The following is an 18,785-nucleotide window of genomic DNA, read 5'->3' on the forward strand; positions in this document are numbered from 1 at the left end:
ATTATAACATAATAAAGAATAAAGAGTAGGCCTCTTTATGGTAAAGGGTGATATTAAAGGGCATAAACCGTGATATAAGATTTTGGCCATATTGCCCATCTCTAAGTAATTTATTCCCTGTGTGACCTGTAAAGTCACGTCCACAAACCTCTTGCCTATTGTTTGGTCACACCACAAGGTGTCACTGTGGCCTCAAAGCGTCAGCACTGCCACTCTGAGCTCGATTGCTATGTCTGAGGTAAAACACGCCCCCCTCATTAGCATACAGAGCAATCAATGTATAAATAAATAAATAAATGTGGAAATAAATAAATGAAAAAATAAACATACATAATCATACATACATAATTATAATTATACAATTATACATAAATAAGAAAATAAAAGTATAAATAGTCATTTATTTGTACATTTCTTTGCATATTTATTTATTTATTTATTAAGTCAGGTTTGGCATTCCATACTTACTGTCACATTTCTTTATCTATTTATTTATTTATTCATTTATGCATTTATTTATGTATTCATTTATTCATTTTCATAAGTAATTTCTGCAGGTTTGGTCCTCCATAATTTAAACCCTTCAGGGTGTGATGTTACATACAAACCAACATGGGTGATAACCTTTGACCTGCATATCATCTGTCCTCTCCATGTTAAGTGTGTGTGTGTGTGTGTGTGTGTGTGTGTGTGTGTGTGTGTGTGTGTGTGTGTGTGTGTGTGTGTGTGTGTGTGTGTGTGTGTGTGTGTGTGTTAAATAACATGAATAACATATCATCAGTTAATTAAAAGAGGCTGATGAAAGTGGTGATATAATTTTTAATAAGTACCGGTATTCATTTCTATCTTCAACAGTAATATGCAGATTCTATTAGCATTTTTGTATAAATAAAAAAAAATGGGAAAGGTTATATTTTTAACATATTGTTACCTTGTGATTAGCCAAAATATTTAATTAGCATTTAATACAAAAAAATAATAATTTGTGAAAAAGTGTAACCAGGTTTGAGGTGAGAAGTTGTTGTTGTTTTTTTTTGTTTTTTTTTACCTGCTTAAAATATCACACACTTCTCATACATTCTTACTTCAGTAATCACCACAACAAAATATGAACCACTTGGTAATTTCGTTTTAGAAAGCATTCGTTTTAAACAACAGATTTAGCAACTTGGACGAGAGGTGCAGTGTCTTACTCTTATAAAAAATGTGTTAAAAAATCTAATTCAAATACACCATCCCATATATGAAACAAAAATGGCAAAATATATGCATTTATTCCATGTAATAAATAAATAAGTAATTAAATATTTTGAACAGACAATGTTAAGTTGTACTGTGTGACATAATTTTTTTGTATTACCAATAAATAAATAAATTGTTTGTATGTGTCACAAAAGGACCAGTTTCGTAAAAACAGCCCAATACATTACTCCCAAATAAAGATATTTACGTGTACTGGGCCTTATATTCTCTTTATCCTTTCTAACACTGCCATCTGGTGTTGAAATGTAAAAATTATTCTAGACGCATTAACTCAGAGAAAACGGATCATTTTTATCTAAATATATTCGTTTTGTGTTCACTCTGGCAACCGAATCCCCATCTATTGAATGTGAATGTGTAAGCCCGAGTTTCCGAGAAATGCTCCTAATGCTAATTATATACAAGAAATTACATAGGGGACATGAGTAAATACGCTTAAGTACAGTTTAATACCCTCTCTTGTTTAATCCATATATGTTTTCATGATCAATGTTCATCGTCAACCGGAAGTCCACGCGTGCTGTCTCAGCCCCTCCTCTCTCTTCCGCTCAGATGTCCTTGTAGCTATGGAAACTCATCAGCGGCAGCCAGCATCCTCCAGATTGTCCACCCCTTCGACTGGACAGCTTAGCTAAATTTGCACGTTAAATAATCGACTCAAAATGGCGTTCTGGCGTCAAACGCCTTTCTTGGTGCTCTTTTCCTGTCTGTGTGAGTAATATTTCTTTAATTCTTGTAAATTAGTGAGTAGGTGTTGTTGAATAGGCGTTCGTGTATATCCGTGTGATGGCATCTCGCGCTGCTGCTGCTGCTGCTTTACTACCGTTAGTAGCCATTTACCGCCACGCTCAATTTTAGTGTAAACACAGTTCGCGGCTTCTAGTATGGTGGCTATTTTATTCGCTATTGGAGTAATTGGTTTGATATCGCCCAGCAGTGATTACATGCAACGGATATATCTCAAAACACAATGAGCTGCCTCCTCTGACAGCGTTTTTGGGCGCGTTCAAATATGAGCATCATATGTTCAAGAATGCTGTTTTAGCGCACTAGGTGTTGAGACAGCTCTAGTTTGTATTCCTCAGCATGCTTCTCATGTGTGATTATCTTGTGTTTATAGCCTAATTTAGAGGGGGAAAGAAGTACACTTTAGTATACTTTTATAAAGAGTACTTCTTATGGAAATTACTTACTTTAAAACAATGAAGTGCTTACTGAATGAAATGTTTTCATATACTTAACAGCATGTTCTTACAATTAAAATAAAATGTATTATAGTTTAAATGTATATTATATGCAATTAGTTGAATGTAAGAGTGCTTTTTTACATACTTAAGACTTTATCTTTATATGTAATTTTGCTTATTGTCTTTGAAAAATGGTTTATGTGCACTGCCGAATGACAAGTATTTATGGTGAACTAAAATTTCTATTGAAGCATGTAGGCCTATAGTATGTCATGTATTTAAATGTATTTGTAATTAATTACACATTTGTAATTGTGAAGTTGCATTTTAGTACATTTAAATTATATTTATTATAAATATAATAATGAATAAACACTACAAGTACTTTACATGAGCTTTAGTATGTTAGACATATGTTAGTATGTCATCGAAGTGTACATCACGACAAAAGATTATTAAAACAATGATTTAAAATTTACTAAGGTGTGTTAAGAAACAGTCCTCTCTATAAGCAAGTGGCCTTTTATTTCATTTATATTATCTGCAAGTTGTTTTTTAAATATATACTTTTGAGATTTGGGTAACACTTTATTTTAATAGTCCTTGTTACACGTTACATGTATTTACTATAGTAATAACTACAAATTAGGCATAATTGCATGCAACTAACCCTAAACCAAACCCTAACTCTATAGTAGGTATATGTAGTTAATTAATATTACTCAGTAGTACTTAGCCTGTATAATATTACACTGTTACAGGGACACTTGTAACCGAGATTTGAAGTGCACTGCAAGTGCACACTTCTTTTGTTGTATTATTTATTGTTGAATTATTTTGCTGTAGCTTGCATGTTGTTGAGGTATTCCAGGTCACATTTTAGATGGGACTCAAACAGATCTTTTCATTTTCATCTCAGCACAATGTGCCTTTGTGTAAGATGTGTGATGTGTGAAGAGGTGTAGCTACATTCATCTTCTCTTTGAATTCTCAAAGCTGCAACTGTTGGCCAAAGTGCCCTGAATACCAAACTACTTTAAAAAAAAAAGGCTCAACTTCAGCCTAATTTCACTTTGTCCAGTGACGGGATCTTTGTAGATTAATAAGTGCTGTCAGAACTGTGGAGAAGAGTTTTTGTAAACAGTCATGTGTTAAAGAATGTCTTAAGTCAAAGATCACACCGCCACCCCCTTCTCTCCCACTTATTTTCCCTTCTCTTTTTAGGTCGCTTTTGTGTCAGTTAGTTAGCCTATGCTGTATGAAATGCTACAACAATCAGCTATTGTCTTGCTGGAGTAATTAACCACAAAATATGCCATTAAAACAACCGTCATAATTAACACAAATACTATAAAGGGGGCATTTGTTATGTTGTTTAGAATGGAAATGCAGAAATGTATTATGACTATTTTGCATAGATTTATTTTGATTTATTAACCCATTATGATAACAAAACAAACATCACAACATATGCATTATACTGTATATTCAATCAAAACAAAACTAAATGAATCTTAAAATGCGTAGATTTGTTTTATAGCCTACACTTACTCTTCCAACATGACATTCGATTTTCCAAGTCTTAAAAGTTGTTGGCTGAGAAAAAAAGAATCTTATATTTATGCATAAACATTCTTTTGTTGGATGTAAATAGGGACCTTGCTAACACGCATGCTTCTCAGTGGTGGATAATGTTGCTTGTCTGATCGGGAAATGTCAACAGCAGATGTAAAAATAGACCATGATGCATCGTGCGATGGGAAAGTCAGACTTGGAGACGTCACCGGAAACCTTGAAGTCCTCCAGCTGTGGCAATATGATTCTTTGCTCTCGTCTCCCATAAAGTGCCTCTTTAAATGCGGCAGAATTCAGAACTGTCCCTTGTGCATGTACATTCCTGGAGCTGACAGTCTAGGTGATGATAAAACAACACAGATGTTTGGCTTTTGTAACTATCTCATGCTTTGTAGAAGTCCATATGGCAAGATTTTAATCTGGTGCTAAAGCCTCAGATTATCACATATGGATCACTGTAAATACACTCTGTGGATTTCATGAGATTATACGAAAGTGGAAAATGCATCTAGAAATAGCAAATGCCCCAAACCCCAAATTGTTTTCTCATGAGTAAAGTCTATCGGGACTGTCAGGCTTTGCCAAATAGTTTCATATTTGCCTTTTCATTATGTCACATTGTCTGACTTTTTTTTTGCGTTGGTGCGGACAGATTGACACTGAAAAAACACACAGGCTCTTCTAAATCTGTCCATGTATTTTTAACAGAAATTTGTTCAGCTCTGGGTACATTTTCCCCAAGACACTTACAAAGTTTATTCTTCCATTATGATTTCCATAAACATTACAAAAAGTTGAAAAGATGATCCACAGAAAGTCAGTCACCCTTTGTTGAAATTCAGAAGATTTTTTTCTTCTATGACATCAACAATCTTTGAAATACATAATAAGTAAGATTATTATACATTTTTAGCAGCTGTTTTTTTTTTTTAGACAGTTATTGACAGACTTTTTTTTTTGTTGCAGGTAACAGTACAGCTTTTGCTGTAATACTCCGAACAACTGAACAATCTGTGTGGGCAAATGAATTTGATTGTAAGTCTCATATGATGCTGTTTAATCAGATTACATCATTAATGTGTGCATAAATTGATCATATTTATCTTGTTTCTTTAAAGCGATTGAATTGACCTGCTTGATAGAGTCCATTTCTACGAACAATCCCAGAATTGAATGGAAGAAAATTAAAAACGGTGTACCCAGCTATGTGTATTTCCAAAATAAAATTTCAGGTAACGTTCCTTCTCTCAGAAAATGACATCATTTAGTTGTTGACAGTATTTAACCCTACTGTAAACTAAGTTAAACTGAACTAAGCTGCGTTATGTTCTCAGGTGACTTGGAGCACAGGGCTTTGCTGAGAGAGCCTGCAAACCTTCTGATCCTGAACACTAGCAGATCAGATACAGCACAGTATCGCTGTGAGGTGGCGGCCATCGACGACCAGAAGCCCTTTGATGAAATACTTATCAGTCTCGCTGTTAGAGGTACTGTTGGAATAGAGTCTCACAGGTTTAGCATTCGAGTTTTAATCCATGGATATAGTTCTAAGTGATTTTACATTGAAGTGCCACATAAGAACAATGATTGGACTGTCTGGACAAAGAGGTTTCAGTGGACTTGAAGGCAAGATGAATCCGTTGAGCTGATTAAAACGATTCCTCTGGATTCAGAAAAAATGTCTCAGATTATAATTGCGGTCTTGCTGTTTGGAACATAAAGCTGAGAGTGAATTTAATGCCATGCAGCACTAGGTTTAATGCGAATGCTGCTTTCATTCTGCAGCTCTCTTAAACCTTATTTAAAGGGGGGGTGAAACACTCAGTTTCAGTCAATCTCATGTTAATCTTGAGTACCTATAGAGAAGTATTGCATCCTTCATATCTCCAAAAAGTTTTTAGTTTTATTATATTTATAAAAGAAAGATAGGCTGTACCGAGTCTTTCCGGAAAAAAACGAGCGGCTGGAGACGTGCCGTGTGGGCGGAGCTAAAGCTGTGCTTACGCGCCGATAGCTAACAACACACAGACATTTGAAGCAGTTTTACTCACCGCCCGGTTCCAACGCACGACCGTGAACCTTTATCGTTGGGACTGCTCCATCCTTAAGCATTAGACGATCTGCAAATCCGGCGTCGAACTGGGCCTTGTTTATAAAACAATCATTGTCGAAATGCAGGGAACAAACAAGAACACTTGCACAACTCCGTTGATGCTCTGGAAAAACAAACTCCATCCACTGGTCCCTTAACGCTGGGTTCTTTGGGAATCTGTGCAGGGTTGTCTTGCCCTGGCAACCAAAAACCCACTTCTTTGGTGACATTGACTTTCCTAAAGCCGAGCACAGCGCTTTGATGGGCGTACTGCTTTCACTCTCTCTCGCTCTGGTCTACGGGTGCGTGCGCGCCCTTCCGGGAGAAGTGCCCTTACGACCCTTATAAGGAAATTCCGCCCCATCTGACGTCACACAGGCCCATACTCCGAAACTTGTGACAAACCGGAAGGAATATTTTTGGTACAGAAATACTCCTTCAAACGTACAATTTAATTTTTTTTTTTTTTTTTTTATTCCCATGTTTAGCATGGGAATCCAACTCTTTAACAGTGTAAAAAACTCAGTATGCATGAAATTGCATTTCACCCCCCCTTTAAAGTTGGCATGAAATGAAAACTCTCCTTAACTATTTTCTAAATTCATATTATAGTTCTTATTGTGAACAATTCATCCATGCTTAGTTTTTTTTACCTCATAATAATAATATAATAATACCTTTTATTTATAGGCGCCTTTCAAGGTATTCAAGGTCGCCCTTACAGCGTAATAACAAATCAGTAAAATACAAATCAAACAATTCCATCATTTTGGTGCTGCATAACTAAAAGCCCCTAGAACCAAAAGAACCCTAATCTATGTAAACACAAATAAACCGGAGCAGATGAGAGAAAATTCATATTCGTTTTGATATTCTATTCAAAATTATAAAAAATTACAGATCTATTATTTCGCACTCCTGACATAAATTTAGAAATGAATGTTAAGGTGATGATACACAGGGCAACATTTTGAGCAATGTTGCTGGGCAATCTTGCAGAGCGATTGTTGCTTGGGCACTTTCCCATTGAAAATTGACAATTAATTTCTATCTGGATAATTTAGATCGGTCGTGGGCCCTGTGTCTTTCCTCAAAAAAATTGCCCAGCAACATTGCTCAAAAAGTTGCCCTATCAAATATTTTAGTTTTGGTCAAGTATTGAAGTTGGAATCTATAATCTTTCTAATGATACTCAGTTTGTCCAGATCAAGTAAGAGTGTGTTGTTTTAATGTGAGGTGAACCTTTGAACCGAAAGGGGTTAAAGTTGCTACCATAAGTGCAAAAATATGACCAAGAGGTGAAATATAGATAATAAATAACTGGATTTTTCTGGTGAAAACATCCAAGTTGCCATATGAAGGACTTCTCCAATCATTTAGTTCGCTTAAACTCCACATCTGCAGTCTCATGTTCATCTGCCTCCATTTTTATAGCATTGGCCACATCTTAAAAAATCCAATCAACAACCGATTCAAGTCCCCACGCTACATTTTTCATTTTTTGCCCTTTTTGTGATAGTCCATTTCACTGATGTATGTCACTATAGGGTGCTGCAGTGATATATTTGTAGGCCAACCGAAAAGTTAGCATAACCCTGGTACCTCCAGAGAAAACCCCAATAGGATTTTCCATTGGCTTTTGGATTATTGCAGAAAACAAGAAAAAATGGCAGAAAGTTAGTGATTCTAGTGAAAGTTCTGCTGCTGCTACCATTGCCACTTTTAGCCATTGTCTCTTCCATTTCTTATTTTGGGAAAGGGTTTTAGTAATGAAAAATGGAAAAAAGCTGCTGCTTTGCTGTGGATGTGTTGCAGTGAAGCCGGTGATGCCCAGGTGTAGTGTGCCAGAGGCAGTTACGGTGGGTTCAAGCACTGAACTGCACTGCATTGAGAACGAAGGCTTTCCGCAGTCACAGTACCAGTGGTTCAAAAACAACGAGGAGCTGCCAGAGGACCCAAAAACCAGCAGCAAGTTCTACAATTCTACATACACCATGAACGCTGAGACTGGTTCGCTGGTAAGTGTTTTGCTATCATTTTCTTTTTCAAAAACAGAGGCTCTGTGCCACCAAAAGGGATTGCAAATATAATGATTGATTTCGCATCATTTTCTGGAGCACTTCCCCTTCAAAACAGATAGTCCAGTTACCAATTATTTGCCCGTGTGACATTACAGATCACACAATATCCAAACGAGCCTTTTTTGGAGCTTGATTAAATAAATGCTTTGTTTGTAATGAGGAGGACGTTTTATGCTATGAAACTTGCAGGGCGTTTTAACAGTACAAAGACCTCTTATGTTTCAAAAGGTCAAGGCAAATTTGATTTCTCAAGGCATGAGCCTTTAAATAAACTTAAAATGAATGTTAGTCATTTACAGGCTGATTTTCTTAAAGCGCCAAACTGGGGTAGGAGAAAGTAATGTAATACCGAAAAAAACTTTGGCTTTAAATAAAATAATAAAAATAAAATATTTTTTCAATAAATACAAGAGGCTTAGGGTAACATGCTGTTGATGTTTTTTTATGGCCAATCATCAATTATTATTTTTTTTACAATTATGTTGTATTTTACTTGTTTTTACATTAACTGTGCTTTTGCTAATTATATGACTTACGTTTGATCCACAGAAATTCCGGTCGGTGAAAAAAGAGGATGCGGGTGAATATTATTGCCAGGCCAGAAATGAGGCAGGGTGGTCAAAATGCAGTCCACAGCCCATGGAAGTGTGTAAGTGTGGCCCTTTAAATATGCTGGTCAATAGTTGCACTAGTGATTGAGCTTTTAATAGTACAATTATTTATTCACAATAGCACAACTCACTACTCATTTCTTTTCCATACACTGACAGTTCATTTTGACTATATCTATCAAGCTCCAAAAAACATTAAGTGTACACCAAATATATAAGTATAAAAAATAGTTATATAGTGCTAGTATTTTTTTGGATGAGCTATTCAAACACATAATTTCTTTCTAGATGATGTGGACATTGTGGGGATTTTCCTGAAGGTGTTAGGTGGAGTGGCAGCATTTTGTTTTGTCATTGTGGGAATCTGTCAAATTCAGAAAAGTGGCTTATGTTCCTGCAAAGAACACAGGGAAACCAAGTGAGTAAAACCCATAACCACAAAATGAATGCACTAGAAAGATCATGCGTCATCTGATTTGATCTGGCATTTCATACACTTTTGCTAAGATTACAATGCTCTGTTTCACACAGTTACAAAGTACCCCAACATGACAATAGGATGGACTACACCAGTCCAGATGAGGTGAGTCCTTGTGGATTTGTGACGTAATAAATCACCACAGATATCATTTTCATGCATTAGTGCATGTTTAGAGGCTGTAATCAACACTTTGCAGTGTTCTTACAAGGATGGATGGAATATCATCCAAGATTTGGTGGTTTATCTTCTCAGATTACACTGCAGCGTTTCTCTCACTGCAGATATTTTGTTTTTATTAATGGAAGCAAAGCTCAAAGTGGTATTAGTGCAATCCTCAAAATAATCTCTCAGTAAAATCTCTACATGGAAAAAAATATTCGACTGGATTTATGTAGTGCCACATTTTAACTACAAATCCTTTGTTTGCTCACTGTTTTTCCTATCACTGTTGTTGTTTCTCAGGGACATTTCCGCCACAAGTCCTCCTTTGTCATATAAAAGATGAGGAGACGAGCGCTTCAGCTGTGAAGACCTTGTGAGCCGACCTCTGAACTGTCAAACTGTGCATTTTATGCAGAGGTGCGACTTGAGCTTCATGGCTTGCCAAAGTTATTACAAAAACGAAAACTACTGTGTTAAACAGGGAATTTTTACTCCCATCCTTTTGATTTAAACAAACAGGAATCGAACACAGTTTTACTTAAAACTCCACAGTTTATATATAAAAATTACATTTTCAACTGATCAGTGCTCAGATTTATAGCTTCTACATGCATCTTGTCAAGTAAAAAAATCATTGTTTCAGAGACTCAAAAAGGACTGAACTTAAAGATGAGTTCGTTGAGTCTTTCCAAATACTTGTGAATTTTTGAATGTCAGTGACAGACTTGAAATGAGGCTAATTATTTTTTTTTGTTGTTATGGTAGCAAGGCCTAAATTGCATCCAGGTGCTGCTGTATTTTTGCCCCAGAGTAGTCAACACAAAATACCAGTGCAAGAATTTATGCGTCTTCAAGGTAAATATTTGATTTCCCACTGGAAATATAGCGTGTGACTATGTGAAGAACCCTGTTAGTGTAAATGTGTACAATGCCATGCCAGGACTGTTTTATCTGGGTCACTTTTGATAAGAGGATTTTATGTGTTAGTGTTTTAGTAGTAGTTATTTAGCTCATGAACTATACATTTGTAGCATTTTAGTTTGAGATTTGACCAAACATCTCCGTAAAGTCAGTAGACTTAGTTGTGAAAGATGATTCATTTACTTGGTTTCATTTTTGAAATATTCCTCTAGATACAGATTATGCACTTGTGTTTTTTTCAGAGTGCCATTTCTGTGTTTAAGTGACCTTCAATACTTTATAATTGTTTTATACGTTTTGGACATATTGTCCAGGTTTGACGACTTTTTTTTGTGTTCTTGTTTTAATCTATTTATAATATCTGCATACATTGTAGTTCACTTCTTCAGAGTAGTAGTTAGATAGACTGTGGGCCGTGTCACATGAATAAAAATGATTATGTGGAAGCAATCAACATTGTCTATCCTTTTATTTTGATTTTTCAAATGTAGCAATTGGACCATCAAATTTACTTTGTTTTTAAATACTAGCAGTGGAACTTAGCTTGATGAACAAGAAATAAACTCATTGTTTTCATCTTTCTTCCACTTTTTATAAGTAATTTGACGCACTATGACAATATATAGTCTTCCTCATGGCATGTCCCACTGTCAAAAACAGACCGTTTATAGAAAAACAAATGAAAAAGAGAGCCTGGGTTCTGTCATTGTACTTTATATGTGATGCAGCTGAATTTAATAAAAGAGTCTAATTTAATGAATAGGCAAATGTAATGGATATGCCTATGCAAATTCAGAACTTATTGGTGCCAGATACTGTATATTCCAATATGTAAACAAAGACAGTATCTCTTAGCGAATTATTCAAAGTGTTTTATGGCAAAACATTTCAATGTACCTGTTTTTTGTTGTTGTTTTTTTTAAAGCACAGTATTATACAATTGTTTACCTATTCATACTATTGGGTGCCAGTCAATGGGCAGACAGAATCTGATTTGGTGTAGTTACGCTGTCAATAATAAACCCAGGTGATGCTCAGCCACATGTTTCCAAATAATTCTGTATTTGAATTTACTATAAAAAAATAACATAGAATGAAATATCTGACATTCCAGCAATGGTTAGATGTTGAATGTATATCCTTACTATTTAAAGTTGCACTGCAAAAATAATAATAATAATTTTCTTAACCAGTATTTTTAAAATGTTTTTTTTTTTTTTTTTTTGTCATTGGCAAAATGTCTTTTCTTGTTTTAAACATGAATCGCAAGTTTATGCATAAAAAAAGCCAAGAATTAGTTGCAAATTGCTAAATAAAAATAAACAGAATTCAGGAAAACAAGTCTTGCACAGTTTTGCTTGTCAGTAAATTCATATTGTTTTAAGTATATTTAGATTTTTTTTTAATGTAAAAGAGAAATACTGATTAAGATTTTTTTTTTTTTTTGGCAGTGTATTATAAGAAAAAATGTCACATGTTAAACTGTTGTCCAATTATTTTGTAAAGTGTGGTTTGTGTGATGTGAAATGAAAACATTATTAGAGATGCATTATCACTGAGATGTTTAATTCTCTATGCCACTACACACTATTGTACTATCAATACTTAATCCATTATATAATGCTTAGATTATAATATTCTCAGGTACAGTTAAAGGAAGTGACCATGTATGTATACAGTTCATGTGGTCATGTAATCAGTTCTCTTTTATTATTGTTATTTAATAATAAAGAAAAAATTATATTAATTAATCTCATCCTTGTTGTTTCCCAATCTCAGAACCGCTATTAAAAAGCTTTTATTCTGAAATAAATCCAAACTTTTATTTTGAAATTACACCTAGCGGAAGATCCGGGAAGTGCGGGAGTTGTTTTATGGCCAAATATCCTTCCTCATTGCTTGTCCTGCGTGAATTTAGCTACTATAATCGACTCAGGCAGAAATATGCGTCTGGTTTCGAGCTCAAAATATTGATATTTCGATTTAATCGCGAATATTAAACAACTAAATAGCGCATGCACTTGTTTTTGAAGGCTACTTGGTAAAAGGTATCAAAGCGATAGAGAATCGCACAGCCACCTGTAGCTGAGCGCAGCTGTCAATCAATCAGGTGATCTATGATCGAACAGCAGTGACAGCAAACGTCCATCAGACATGAGCTTCTTCGGCTTCGGACAGAGCGCCGACATCGACATCGTGTTGAATGACGCCGAGACCAGGAAGAAAGCTGAGCACAAGACTGAAGATGGGAAAAAGGACAAATATTTCCTATTCTATGACGGCGAGACTGTAAGTGGGAAAGTTAACGTGACTCTCAAAACTCCTGGAAAGAGGCTGGAGCACTATGGGATCAAAATCGAGTTTGTCGGGCAGATTGGTGAGTTTGTCGGTCTGTGAATGGACGTTTAGAAACAGTCCTAGTGTTATACATTATGCCAACATGTCCTGTGATTCACAGAGCTGTACTATGACAGAGGGAACCACCATGAGTTTGTGTCACTAGTGAAGGATCTTGCTCGACCTGGTGAGCTTTCACAGTCTCAGACCTTTGACTTTGAGTTCACCCATGTGGAAAAGCCCTATGAATCTTACACTGGCCAGAATGTCAAACTAAGGTAAATCTATGAATTGCTTCTTTTCTAAAGTTACTAATCTATCAGAAACCCTTTGGTGAAACTGGTGTTTAGAGTGAAACTGTAAAAAGAACATTTGAGGAAATATTACAAACACAATAGTATGAATTGTATATGTACAGTGTGTAGTGTCCTTTTTGGAGGAACAAAATATACTCGAATTTCTTGGTTCTGTTTAGATACTTTCTGCGAGCGACAATCAGCAGAAGACTCAATGATATCAGTAAAGAGATGGATATTGTAGTGCAGACGCTGTCCTCATACCCAGAGCTCAACTCCTCCATCAAGATGGAAGTTGGAATTGAAGATTGTCTCCATATTGAGTTTGAATACAACAAATCCAAGTAAGTTTCCATGCTGAATAACATTAACATAATTAACCCCTAAAAATGTGTATATATATATATAATGTAATTTTAATTCAATTAATTTAATTCAAGCTTGCACAATGCTTTATATTATATATAGCACATTTTAGGATATAATCTACAATAGGATTTTGTATTTTGTAAAATAATAATATATGAGCTTCATCATAGAATTATATTTTGTTTTTTTTATTATATTTTGTCAAGTAATTAACCCTCTGGTGCTGCTCGTGTGGCTTTCAAACAAATTCAATTATTTCAATAAAATTTTAGTTAGATAATTTGATTATTTAATATTTTGTATTTTTAGGGGATTTGATGGTACTAAATTACATTTATGATCCATTTATTAAGTGTTAATCACTTTTTGAGCATAGACCTGAACATTTAATTACTTAAACTGTCGCAAATCTTGAATGCTTTGGAGCACAGACTTAAGTTTGGTCTCTTTTTAAAGAAGACACATGGCAGATTATTGCTGAAGTGAAAAAAGTAATAGAAGTTAAAATGTATTACCGGTATAATGAAAAATGCACAACAAAATTCTGAAATATAAATTTTGCAAAACATTTTTTACTCTAAAACTGTGAGAAAACCAAAGCCATAAATCGAAACAAGTTTTGCTCCAAATTTGAGGTTGATATCTCAGAAAATGAGCTTTCAGTAAGAATTAGTTTGTGCGCAGTAGCAAATGTTTCCACTTGATACAATTCGTCTCCCATTCATTTCCAATGCGTCATTTTTGAACATTATACATTATTTCGAACATTACAAGTGTGACAATTTTTTTCAGGACCATTAACCTTTTTGTCCATGATTTTTTTGTTTGCATAGCACATGCCAAAACTCTTAACTAAGTTTTGTACCAGTCTGATGAAATAAAAAATTCTAAAAAAAACAAAAGCTTAAAATTTTGTGTCAAAAGCACAAGAGGAGTCAGCGCCGATGGCCTTGTGGTCAGCGCGCCGACATGTAGCGCCGTTGTGCTTGGGCGGCCCGAGTTCGAGTCCCGGCTCGTGGACCTTTACCGATCCCATCCCCCATCTCTTTCCCACCTCGCTTCCTGTCAACGCTCTACTGTCCTGTCACGATAAAAGGCAAAAATCACAAAAAAAAAAAAAAAAGCACAAGAGGATAAAAAATAAAGCTTGTAATAAGTCTCAATGCAAAAAAATATTGTCATAAAGGGCCATTTTTTATTCAAAATATCATTGTCTTTTATTTATTGAATATGTACAGAAATGAGTTATCTTTTCACTGAATATGAAAGTGAATGTTCCAGTTCCATTTTCCAAATCTGTCCTGTTTAGGTACCATCTGAGGGATGTTATCGTGGGAAAGATTTACTTCCTTCTAGTGAGGATAAAGATTAAGCACATGGAAATCGATATAATAAAACGGGAAACCACTGGAACAGGACCCAGTGTGTACCACGAAAATGACACCATCGCCAAATATGAGATCATGGACGGGGCACCGGTGAGAGGTAAAGCCAAAGTCTTGATCTGTATTACATTATGATAATATATAGTCATCTTTTGTGGCTTCTATTATCAAATGTATTATTTTCATACACACTTAACAAGGTTATGGCTTTGCTCCGTTATTCTTTCCAGGCGAGTCGATCCCCATCCGCTTATTTCTCGCTGGATACGAGTTGACCCCCACCATGAGGGACGTCAACAAGAAGTTCTCTGTGCGTTACTACCTGAACCTAGTGCTTATAGACGAAGAAGAGCGACGATACTTCAAACAACAGGTCTGGGATTTACATAATGGAACATATTACATATTTCTTCCATCCGTCTTGAAGTATGAGTAAAATATGATTTCATTCCCAATAGGAGATCACACTCTGGCGGAAAGGAGATATCGTGAGGAGAAGTATGTCCCAACAGGCCACCATTGCCGCCCAGAGGTTCGAAGGATCATACACTGAAACTGCATCAGCACTAGCCAAAGAGGAGAATAACTAAACAAGACGATGTACGTTCCCTCAACCTCGTTACGTCCAAATAATGTTTTATAAGTCTTGAAGGAATTAATGTGACAGGTGACGTTTGCTGAGAACAAAAATGAGAATCAAGCTTGTAAAAAGCAGTCTAACTACTTAAATGTGTATAGATTACAAAATTATTTTTTTATTTCTCTTTCCAATACTGCGTACATTTTCTTTACACAGTAGTGAGTGACCAACCGCTTTGAAATGCCAGAAACGATCTTTTCACGTGTCGGCCACTGTTTTCATTCTATTTGTGAGCCTCAATACATTCCTCTTGTTATGCTCAAATTTTTCTCAAGTCTAGTGCACTGAAAAGTCCAAATCTAGCTTCTATACTTTGTGCTGTTAATTGAGCCCAAAATGAGATTTACTGTGATCTTTTGTGTTAAATCTAGCGCTTCATGTACTTTTCATAGAGTTCTGCTCAGTATTATTCTGTCATTTAGGGTTTTATGAATTAAGACCTCCATAGAAAATGTGTAACAAGGGAACATCTTGTCAACTAACTTATGCAAGGCAATGCCTTTTGTCTTTTTCATAAATATATTTTTATTGTCGAAATATCTTTTGATCTGTCATCTTAAGTGTTTATTTCCTATTAAAATGAATCAATTATCTTCACGGCAGCACAGTTTCAGTATTCTCAACAGTGCATTTAAATGCTGGAATAGAGAAAATTCTTTATGTGATTGTTTGCTACGCATTTTTAAAGTGACTTTTCTATTCTTACATGTGTATGTTATTCTATTACTAAATATGTGTTTAATGGCATATTAGCTGTTCAGGTAATAAGGTATGACTATTAACCGTGAAAAAAAAAAACTTCTGCAAAAGGCTCATTTGATCAACCCTATTGTAATAAAATTTACTAACCTCTGCATTCAAGATGATTTCCCTTTTTTTTCTTCAAAATTAAAATAAACTGTGATAACTCAAAACTGAAGTGAAATCTGTATTATGAAGTGGTCTGAAGGAGGCAAAAGCACAAATATTTTAATAACAAAATACTTGGAATGTTTTATTTACTCATTTGATCACATCAAAATAGGTTACATAAAGAATAACTGACTATAAAAAATCATAAGATGGGAGGAAACACTTTCATGACGATATTCATATTGGATCTTCATCCTCCAAACTCAGGACAAAATCAAATTCCTCTGAAAATAAAACAAAATTACATTAATTATAAGCTAACAATTCTTTTAAAGCTACTTATTACAAATACATATATTTGAACAGCTGGAAATACATATTTTTATAATGTGGATTTAATTTATATTTAGCTAAAAGATTATTATATTGTTAATTTTTACATTTATAATCACATTTTAAACAATGCTACACTATATGAAAATGAGAATATGTAGTGTTTTACTTATGCATAACAATAAATGAGCTGGTTTGGTGTGTATTAAATATAATATAAGTAACCTGCAGTGAGGGGCTGAACTGAGAGTCTGGCCCTGGTGAAGAGGGCCATATCTTTCAGAGGGCCACCCTTAGCTTTATGTTGCAAGTGATATTTCTTCAGCTCAGCCAGAGAGATGAAACGCTTGGCCATCCTTTCAAACTGAACATCCACCTATACAGAGTTAATCAGTGGTCAGTTTTGATGGCAAAAATAGAAATATTATGTCTTTTTGTGGTTTGTGTAAAGACACACCATACTCCATTTCGGGTTGTCTGCTTTGCTGGAGGGGTCGTAATGAACATCTTTCTTGTCAAACTGCGTATGGTCTACATAAGCCTCCTTTACGATCTGTAAGAAATAATTCATAAAATGGTTCTCACTCACTGTTATTGTGTATGTGGTAAAAATGTTAAGCTTCCATTGGAGTGGTGACTCACCTTCATGAGGCCAGCGATACCTGGCTCTTTGCAGTTACTGTGGTAAAAGAAAGCCTGCTGGCCCACCTTCATATCTCTCATGAAATTACGTGCCTGAGGGGAAACGTCTTCAGCTTAAGTGATTGTTTTGCATGTGCTTCTTGATAAACATAATATTAAATCAGTCTACCTGATAATTCCTCACTCCATCCCAGCATCCCGTTTGATTGGGAAGGGCTTTTAGGTCCTCAATTCCAAACTGTAGTTGTTGACAAGATGTTATGTTATGTTTATGTTATGTTATAGGCTAGCACCACTTCACATCTGAGTTAATTAGGTTTACATTGACCAATTAACATCACTTAAAAAAGTCTCTTCCAATCAAAAAAAGACTTAAAATATCCCTCATTACTGATTTTTTCTAAATTATTGTACACTTTCACCACATAAGAAAAAAATTATGATTTTTCACAATATCATATGTCACAATCATGGTCACAATGCAAAAATGCAACAATATGTATGGCATTGTAAAGAGTGCTGTATTATGAGATCAGTATCAAGTTTAAAACCGACATAAAAAGTAGAAATGAGATACTAAGTCATAATGAGATAAGTCATATGCCCTAATTATGGTATCAAACGACAAAATATGAGATATTAAATCATAATTTTGATAGAAAGTTGAAATTATGAGATGGGCATAGTTAAAAGTCAAGATTTTATCACAAATTATGACCTTTTTAATGTCATAATTATGATTTACCAAAGGAAAATGAAGATTTTTGTAGTTCTCTGTAATGTTGTATTGTTATTGTTGGAGTTAACTTAATAATAATGAGAGATTTACCTTCACGTCCACTCCATTTTCAATTCGACTCTCAGGTTCAGACTTCATCAGCCAGTGGTTGTAAGATGTTTTGCATGCGTCATCATTTTTATTTTTCACCACATCATTTTTTACTGCTGCTGACCTTTTTCTTTTGCCAGTTTTGAGTTGTGCAACATCATCAGACTCCTTATTGTGTTGGGCGTCTGCATCAGCTAAAACAAGAAGCAATTAATTATTTAAAGTGATGACTTGTCTCGCATAAAACTATAAAACGATGCAACCCTTAACGTTACATTAAGCAGATTACTTACTGTGTTTAATAGATTTGGCGCTGCTTCGTGTTGTTTTCTTGGGTGGCATGATGTTTCACTTCGCGAGCGAGGAAACACAAGCACTCGTGATAAAACAGCGCCCTGGCAGATCGCATGCGGTCTGGAGAATCATAACTGGGTTGGGATTTAGTCTGCTTTTATTTAAACCCCAACTCAGAATGCAGGGTATAAAAAGAGATCCTTAATAACTATTAAAACTGATTGCAACTTAAATTTAATAACTTTCTAAATTGTACCTAAAATTGCGTTAATGCTGCGCATACATGATCCACATGAAGATATCTGTTGAAGTTGAACTACAAGTCCAGTCTGTTTAGAACTTCATTACCCATCATCACCGCGGCGATTGGACGCGTCACTGAACCAAAATGGCGGCGGCTAGGGCACTCGTAAGAGGTGTCCGATTGGGCACATA

The 18,785-nt window shown here is 35.2% G+C and overlaps 5 protein-coding genes across 7 annotated transcripts in view; 4 read left to right on the top strand and 1 right to left on the bottom strand.

Moving 5' to 3' along the window:
- Positions 1–653: 653 nt before the first annotated feature.
- lim2.3 (lens intrinsic membrane protein 2.3) overlaps positions 654–18,785 on the top strand; it is a gene marked incomplete at both ends in the record, with an annotated part of 157,370 nt that continues 139,238 nt past the window's right edge. Inside the window, one exon of the mRNA XM_081371719.1 lies at positions 654–712. Within this exon, the coding sequence (XP_081227845.1) occupies positions 654–712 (59 nt within the window). The remainder of the gene's footprint in view (positions 713–18,785) is intronic.
- On the top strand, positions 1,807–11,707 carry jam3a (junctional adhesion molecule 3a). Its single transcript, XM_081369915.1, has 9 exons — positions 1,807–1,974; positions 4,992–5,060; positions 5,144–5,257; positions 5,360–5,512; positions 7,933–8,135; positions 8,748–8,847; positions 9,098–9,227; positions 9,341–9,392; positions 9,753–11,707. Exons 1-9 carry the CDS (start codon positions 1,926–1,928, stop codon positions 9,786–9,788), a joined length of 906 nt encoding a protein of 301 aa, XP_081226041.1. The 5' UTR covers positions 1,807–1,925; the 3' UTR covers positions 9,789–11,707.
- Positions 12,209–16,261, top strand: vps26b (VPS26, retromer complex component B). The gene is made up of 6 exons (XM_081371173.1): positions 12,209–12,750; positions 12,832–12,988; positions 13,186–13,350; positions 14,685–14,860; positions 14,991–15,133; positions 15,219–16,261. The coding sequence occupies exons 1-6, from the start codon at positions 12,528–12,530 to the stop codon at positions 15,348–15,350; spliced, it is 996 nt and encodes a 331-aa protein (XP_081227299.1). The 5' UTR covers positions 12,209–12,527; the 3' UTR covers positions 15,351–16,261.
- Positions 16,341–18,714, bottom strand: thyn1 (thymocyte nuclear protein 1). 3 transcript variants are annotated; one of them, XM_081371174.1, is made up of 8 exons: positions 18,607–18,714; positions 18,350–18,470; positions 18,057–18,250; positions 17,397–17,465; positions 17,228–17,320; positions 17,043–17,138; positions 16,811–16,961; positions 16,341–16,536 (listed from the first exon to the last, which is right to left on the bottom strand). In XM_081371174.1, the coding sequence occupies exons 2-8, from the start codon at positions 18,396–18,398 to the stop codon at positions 16,490–16,492; spliced, it is 699 nt and encodes a 232-aa protein (XP_081227300.1). In that variant the 5' UTR covers positions 18,399–18,470; positions 18,607–18,714; the 3' UTR covers positions 16,341–16,489. The 3 variants fall into 3 exon arrangements, with proteins under 3 accessions (XP_081227300.1, XP_081227302.1, XP_081227301.1); XM_081371176.1 differs by having other exon boundaries at positions 16,374–16,536; positions 16,811–16,949; positions 18,607–18,711; XM_081371175.1 differs by having other exon boundaries at positions 16,374–16,536; positions 16,811–16,949; positions 18,350–18,678.
- acad8 (acyl-CoA dehydrogenase family, member 8) overlaps positions 18,468–18,785 on the top strand; it is a 5,688-nt gene continuing 5,370 nt past the window's right edge. The window contains exon 1 of the mRNA XM_081371172.1: positions 18,468–18,785. This exon is cut by the window's right edge and continues 71 nt beyond it. Coding sequence (XP_081227298.1) covers positions 18,739–18,785 — 47 coding nt within the window. The 5' untranslated portion in view covers positions 18,468–18,738.

Source organism: Scardinius erythrophthalmus, assembly GCF_964197995.2.
Source record: "Scardinius erythrophthalmus genome assembly, chromosome: 7".
Lineage (NCBI taxonomy): Eukaryota > Metazoa > Chordata > Actinopteri > Cypriniformes > Leuciscidae > Scardinius > Scardinius erythrophthalmus.

Excerpts from the sequence above, each read along its gene's own strand:
- vps26b (XM_081371173.1), top strand. The coding sequence starts at position 12,528 with ATGAGCTTCTTCGGCTTCGGACAGAGCGCCGACATCGACATCGTGTTG. Across the intron at positions 12,751-12,831 it reads CGAGTTTGTCGGGCAGATTG|AGCTGTACTATGACAGAGGG; the intron begins GTGAGTTTGTCG and ends TGTGATTCACAG. Across the intron at positions 12,989-13,185 it reads GGCCAGAATGTCAAACTAAG|ATACTTTCTGCGAGCGACAA; the intron begins GTAAATCTATGA and ends GGTTCTGTTTAG.
- jam3a (XM_081369915.1), top strand. The coding sequence starts at position 1,926 with ATGGCGTTCTGGCGTCAAACGCCTTTCTTGGTGCTCTTTTCCTGTCTG. Across the intron at positions 1,975-4,991 it reads GGTGCTCTTTTCCTGTCTGT|GTAACAGTACAGCTTTTGCT; the intron begins GTGAGTAATATT and ends TTTTTGTTGCAG. Across the intron at positions 8,848-9,097 it reads TCCACAGCCCATGGAAGTGT|ATGATGTGGACATTGTGGGG; the intron begins GTAAGTGTGGCC and ends ATTTCTTTCTAG.
- thyn1 (XM_081371174.1), bottom strand. The coding sequence starts at position 18,398 with ATGCCACCCAAGAAAACAACACGAAGCAGCGCCAAATCTATTAAACAC. Across the intron at positions 17,139-17,227 it reads GTATCGCTGGCCTCATGAAG|ATCGTAAAGGAGGCTTATGT; the intron begins GTGAGTCACCAC and ends TATTTCTTACAG. Across the intron at positions 16,962-17,042 it reads ACAACCCGAAATGGAGTATG|GTGGATGTTCAGTTTGAAAG; the intron begins GTGTGTCTTTAC and ends AACTCTGTATAG.